At 43.8% G+C, this 6,975-nt stretch overlaps 1 protein-coding gene across 1 annotated transcript; it reads left to right on the forward strand.

The window, feature by feature from the left end:
* The first annotated feature begins 1,049 nt into the window (after positions 1–1,049).
* LOC146619619 (E3 SUMO-protein ligase ZBED1-like) lies at positions 1,050–2,971 on the forward strand. Its single transcript, XM_085371437.1, has 2 exons — positions 1,050–2,122; positions 2,320–2,971. The coding sequence occupies exons 1-2, from the start codon at positions 1,050–1,052 to the stop codon at positions 2,969–2,971; spliced, it is 1,725 nt and encodes a 574-aa protein (XP_085227563.1).
* Positions 2,972–6,975: the final 4,004 nt, after the last annotated feature.

Below are 6,975 nucleotides of genomic sequence, written 5' to 3' on the forward strand. Positions count from 1 at the left end.
GTTTGCATGTTAGCTGAGCGATGCTACTGTGAACTGAGGAGCTATTGTCTTGATGTGAGCTTCTACTCAGGGTTTTTTTTTTTCCAGTTCAGAGCAGAAATGTTTTTGTTAAGAAACTGGCTGTTGTTTTTTTCCACACAATTTCAATTATAAGCTAGATATATTTCTACTAAATAAATTAGTTTTAGCAACAGGAATGAGTCAGTGAATGAGTCAGTTGGGCTTGTGAATCATGATTCACGAGTCAGTAAAGTGATTCTCGAGTATTGAACAACTCGTTCATGATTCGCACATCACTAGCAGCAACGGTATTCAGTAGTTTGCCTGACAATGCTTACCAATGCTTACTTTCCTCATCCCTACGGTCACACGCAGACCGTGACAAATGTCTTCCAATTTCAGCTCCATCATTCAGCGTGTTTTTCCTGTAACTTCTGTGACCCGTGGGGGAGTGTGAGTGAGCGCTATGTGTGTGTTTGGGGGGGGGGGGTAAAAGGCTACTTTGCCATGTGCTGGAGTATAACTCCAGGGCTGTGTTGGGGGAGTTTGGGCTTATTTTTCCGCTATTCTTCAGTGTCGAGGAAGTGTATCTGAAGAATATGTGTAAGCTGCGCAGAAGTGAAAAGTTGAATTGATGAAAAGTTATGTACATAATGGCACCCTCGCGGTGGTTAACACTGAAAATCTAGTCATCCATTTAGCTTGATAAGTTAACCTGGTTAACCCAAGTGAATTACTCTGTAGTCAGGTCTGTTCGGGCTTTGGGGGAATTTTGGACTCAGCAAGTAATGCTTGACTTGGGACTCACAGTGGGAATCTGAGGGTTTGATAGTCTGGACACGCTGGGTAAATTGCGTGCGTCGCTGTATAAAAGGTCACACCTTCGGCCAAAGTGTACATATGTAAATAGTATAGCTGTCGAAATTAACGCGTTAATTGCGATAATTAAATTTTGGAATTAATTACGTTAGAATATTTAACTATTTAGCGCAACACGCAGATAAGTCGCTCCCATAATTCCACTTGATTTGTTTACCGCGCCACTGAAAATGGAGAAGCAGGAACAGGATGGCCTTCTGGATGGGGAATTTAAATACAAGAAGAACATAGATGGGACAATAAACAAACGCGTTGTAATTTGCACTCACTGTAGTAAAGAGTTTCAATTCCACCGTTCAAATTCAACCTTAAAATACCACCTTAATGCCAAACACGCGTTTGTCGGGGCAGCAGCTTCACCCGGCCTGCGTCAGACCACTCTTAGTGAATGCAGGCCACTCGGTAAGTCTTCTTTGGACAAACTGACCGACAATATAGCCAAATGGATAGCAAAGGACTGTAGACCGCTAAGCATTGTGGAGGACAAGGGTTTTGCGGATGTTTTAAAGGTTGCATCTCAGGACGTGTCCTACAAGCCCCCAGCGAGAAGCACAATAACAATTCGAATCCACGAACTGTATGAAACGGAGAAAAAGAAAAAAGAAGAGGCTTTAGTTCACACAGAATGCGTGGCTCTGACAGGAGACCACTGGACATCATTGAGTAATGACAATTACCTGGGAGTTACTGCGCATTTAATCACTGAAGCCTGGGGTCTGACATCCTTTGCGCTGACTATAATGAAAACGGAAGAGCGGCACTTTGCGGAGGCTTGTGCAGAGCAGTTCCAGACTGTTGCTCGCAGGTGGAGAATTGAGGAGAAGGTGACAACAGTAGGCACGGACAGTGCGCGCAATATGATCGCCGCGGCTCGCATCATGCCATTCAATCACATGCCGTGTACCGCGCACATTCTACAGAGATGCATCACAGTGAGTCTCGCAGACAGTGGCTTTGTCACTGCGCTGGCCAAATGCCGCAAAATTGTTGGCCATTTTAAGCACAGCCCAGCAAACACAGCAGAGCTGAACGCAGAGCAGGTGTCACTGGGGCGCAAGCAGGAGCCGTTGGCCCAGGACGTGCCTACGCGCTGGAACTCCACGCTGGAGATGGTGAAGCGCTTGATCCGCAACCAAACTGCAGTAACCGCGACTCTGGATAAACAAAAGCATAAACTTGTCCTCCTGACGCCTCCAGAGTGGGATAAACTCCAGAGACTGGAGACACTTCTAGAGCCCTGCAGGTGAGCCTGTCATTGTGACCATAATTGTAGGTTTAGATTAAATGTATCAAACATACATCTTAAATCAGTTTTGTTATTATGAAAATGTCTTATTTAAAAAATAAATGAAATCAAATATTTTATTAATATTACCTAGTATTAAAAAGCTTTTTTTAATTTGCTGTCTTATCTGTGTGTGTGTGTGTATTCCACTGCAGATATGTGACTGAACTGCTGGGAGGAGAGGCCTACGTCTCCTGCTCTGTAGTTCTACCAGCCTTCTGCCACCTGCGCCGTGTCATGGAAGTAACTGATGAGGACCCTGCATATGTGGTGAGGTTTAAGGAGAAGTTTAAGGAAGACCTTGCTTCCCGCCAGGAACATACCAACTATGCATGGCTCCAGATCGCAACTGCACTGGACCCACGTTTTAAAGACCTACGCAGTGTGCCCAAGACTGACAGAGAAGCAGTGTGGATCACACTGGCAGGCATGCTGCATGAAGACTCTCCTAGAAGATCACACACTGCAGAAGAAGGTCCAGCCAAGAAGAGGCTGAGCCTGCTGCAGATGGACTCTGACTCTGAGTCAGAGGAGGAGGTACAGCAGGACAGAGCCATACAGCGCTACAGAGCAGAGCCCTGCACTGCCTTAGAGGACTGTCCCTTACAGTGGTGGGCAGCTCATGCAGGAGCCCACAGCCAGCTGGCCCGCCTTGCTCGCAGATACCTGGCCACTCCTGCCTCCACAGTGCCCTGTGAGAGGCTGTTCTCTGTAGCAGGGCACATTGTGAACAAGAAGAGGTCTGCTCTGCACTCAGAGAACGTGGACAAGTTGGTTTGTCTCAGCAACTGGCTGAAGGATGAGTAGACCAGAGGACCGTGTGTTTAGAGCTTGTTCTATGGTTGAATGTGATTTAAACAATACTTTTCACTGTTGTTCATATTTTTTTGCACTAATCTACCTTACCCAAAAGGATGATTGGAGATTTTTTCTATTTTGCCTGTTGAATTAGGCCTATGTTCTGTGAACTTGAAAATGTATATGGATAAAACAATGTGCTAGATTTAAATGGGTGGAAAACATTCAGTAAAAATCCCTCACAATTATTTGAAGCCCTGTTCTGCTTGTACTGCTTGTACTCACAATTAATAATAAATAAAACAAACAAGTGTGTTTAAAAACCACTATCTGTCCTGATTTTTACACATATATACATATATTTCGAGTTGCGATTAATCAATTTTTAGGCTGTGATTAATTCGCTTCCAGCACAACACCCAGCCTACGTCAGACCACGCTGAGTGAACGCAGGCCACTCAGCGTGGTCTTAGCATTAAATAACACTAACAAGTGTGTAAAAATCCGCTATCTGTCCGTATGTTTGCACACATTTTGGTCATATTTCGAGTTGCGATTAATCATGATTAATTAATTTTTAGGCTGTGATTAATCTGATTAAAAATTTTAATCATTTGACAGCCCTAGTAAATAGCTGTTACTAACCCTTGAGTATAATTACTGCTGTAAATACTGCTGACTAGTAGTCTAGAGCACAGGTGTCGAACTCCAGGCCTGGAGGGCCGGTGTCCTGCAGGTTTTAGATGTGTCCTTGATCCAACACAGCTGATTTAAATGGCTAAATGACCTCCTCAACATGTCTTGAAATTCTCCAGAAGCCTGGTAATGAACTAATCATTTCATTCAGGTGTGTTGACCCAGGGTATTATCTAAAACCTGCAGGACACCGGCCCTCGAGGCCTGGAGTTCGACACCCCTGGTCTAGAGTATAATCTGTTTGTTGCTGTAAATACTGCTTAATATTAATCTATGAATATAACCATGTATTGCTGTAAATATAAAAATAATTCTTGCTGTAAATAAGAGTTAGAGGAATACGTGTAAGGGGTGAGTTTTGATAGATAAATGAGAAAAAGGGAAGTTAGTATATATAAATAATATCACTCGGTCTTCCTACTTTCATCTCTGTAATATTAACCATCTTCGTCCCTCACTCACACCACATAGTACCGCCATACTTGTCAATGCTCTTGTCACATCTTGTCTGAATTACTGTACTTCTCTTCTCTATGGTTTACCTCATGAATCCCTCCATAAATTGCAGTTAGTTCAAAATACAGCTGCTCGTATTATTTCCAGAACTAGATCCACTGAACATATAACACCTGTTCTTAAACAGCTCCATTGGCTCCCAGTTCACCTCCATGTCAATTTCAAGATCCTGCTTCTCACTTTCAAAGCGCTTCATAACCTTGCTCCTCCATATCTATCTGATCTTCTCCACACATACTCACCCCTTCGTACACTCCGCTCTTCTTCAGCTTCCCTTCTGTCTGTTCCACCTGCTCGCCTGACTACCACGGGACTCAGAGCCTTTAGTTGTTCTGCCCCGAGACTTTGGATGCACTTTCACTTGCTCTACGGACCACACACTGTCTCACCACTTTTAAATCACTACTTAAAACTCATCTACAGGGAGTGCAGAATTATTAGGCAAATGAGTATTTTGTCCACATCATCCTCTTCATGCATGTTGTCTTACTCCAAGCTGTATAGGCTCGAAAGCCTACTACCAATTAAGCATATTAGGTGATGTGCATCTCTGTAATAAGAAGGGGTGTGGTCTAGTGACATCAACACCCTATATCAGGTGTGCATAATTATTAGGCAACGTCCTTTCCTTTGGCAAAATGGGTCAAAAGAAGGACTTGACAGGCTCAGAAAAGTCAAAAATAGTGAGATATCTTGCAGAGGGATGCAGCAGTCTCAAAAAGCTTCTGAAGCGTGATCATCGAACAATCAAGCGTTTCATTCAAAATAGTCAACAGGGTCGCAAGAAGCGTGTGGAAAAACCAAGGCGCAAAATAACTGCCCATGAACTGAGAAAAGTCAAGCGTGCAGCTGCCAAGATGCCACTTGCCACCAGTTTGGCCATATTTCAGAGGGTTAGGGGAAATCAAAGTTGGGAGCACGGTCCCCGAAGGGGGCCGCGCTCCAATGCACAGACCATACCTGCTCCCATCTCAGGCGTCCAGGACCCCCCCAGTGGAGTTCCAAATGGAATGTAATAGATGCAGTTAGAGAGGTGGGGGGAGGAGGGGTGTGGAGGTTAGGTTTAGGGTCCACTCAAGGGGTGGGGGATGACCAACTCTCGTGTCCAATCAGGGTGGCAAGTGGTTAGGTTTAGGGCAGGAGGTCAAATTATTATAGGGGTCACTGAGGTTAGGGTCAGGGTCAATTTCAGGGTCAGGATGTTCCCCTGTGAGACATGAAAGAAGCCGAGGTCCCAAGTGCAGTGACAAAATGTCCATAAGTATACACCTAACAAAAATGAAACATTAACTTTATACATGTTGTTCGATTAATACCTCCTAAAACCCTTTTCGTTGAGGCCATGTGGATAAACTGTATTTAGTTTAGCAATCCACATCCTCTCAGCTCTCCATCTCTGTTGTGTTGTCCACCTCGAATTGATCTGAATGACCGTCGCTGTGACAGAATCCCAGCCATGCAATAAAAAATGTTTGACCAGGTGGGTGTGAGTGTTCTTCTTCCGTGTAATATTGTACCTGTGTTGAGTGAATCTGATGAGCAGTGTGTTACCAGTTTCCCCCACATACTGGATCCCACATCTCTTACATGTAACTAAATACACACAATTTTTGGACCTCGGGGTCCCTTTGCACAGTGACAGAAAAACCTGGCCATTGGAGTGACTGCGCACCAATCTGTGATGCTGGAAAAATTGTCCTTGATCTCTCCGCCTAGGCACAGAGAGAGGCGCGATTTGGGCTCGAATGAGGAGATCACCCAGATTCTTATGTCTCCTGAAGGCAGCAATCACCTTGTGATTATGGAGTGTCTGTACATCTCGAGACAGGTTCTGAAAATTGTTCTTAATAGCCCTGACCAATTTGCAGGTGCAAGGGGCATATGTGATGACCACTGGAAGTAAAGGGGAAACATCAATTGGTTTTGTCAGCAAAAATGATTTGAAGCACCTCCTTAGGAAAGACCAATGGTACCCTCTAGTGGAGAGAGCAGAGAATAGGGTCTTGACAGCAGTTCCAAAATCAGACTTCTGTGTGCAGATTCTGTGGAATCTTAACAGCTGAGATTTGATAATTCCTGCAAATGTGTGTTTGGGATGAAAGCTTGTTTTAAATAGTAGGGCATGAGTGTCTGTGGGTTTAAAGAATACCTTTATGTCCAATTTGTGGTCATTTGTGAAATTTGTGCCCTTAAAGGTGGTCGTGTCAAGAAAATCAATAGAGGTATTGCTGATGGTTGATTTAAGCTTAATAGAAGCGTTGTGGTCATTTAAAGTTTTAAGAAATATCTCAAAGTCCTGCTCAGAATGTTGCCAGACACCCCATATGTCGTCCAGAAAGCGGTAATAATGCAGTGGCCTCTTTATGCATTTATCTAGTGCAGTAGCTTCCCACTCTGCCATGAAGATGTTTGCATATGCTGGGGCAAACTTTTTCCCCATAGCTGTCCCCTTGATTTGTAGATAGAAGTCACCATTGAATTCAAAATCGTTCCTTGTGAGGTTTATTTCTAAAAGTTGTAGTAATTCTTTTTCCGGCCTTTTCTTATCCGGGTATCTTTGAAAGACTCTCTTAATGGAGTCAATGCCTTCACCAATGTCAATGTTTGTGTAAAGGCTGTCAATGTCTATGGAAAACAGAAAAGCATCAATGGGGACTTCTATTTGCTTCACTTTATCCACAAAATCATATGTATCTTTGATATAGCTTGCATGTTTTGTGGATAAAGGAGTCAGGAAATAGTCCAGGTATTCAGCTGTATAATATGTCTCACTATCACAGTCTGAAACGATTGGTCGCCCT

Source organism: Diplotaxodon limnothrissa, linkage group LG14, assembly GCF_057381915.1.
Source record: "Diplotaxodon limnothrissa isolate DT_005_m linkage group LG14, D_limnothrissa_male_GT1.1, whole genome shotgun sequence".
In the NCBI taxonomy this organism is placed as follows: Eukaryota; Metazoa; Chordata; class Actinopteri; order Cichliformes; family Cichlidae; genus Diplotaxodon; species Diplotaxodon limnothrissa.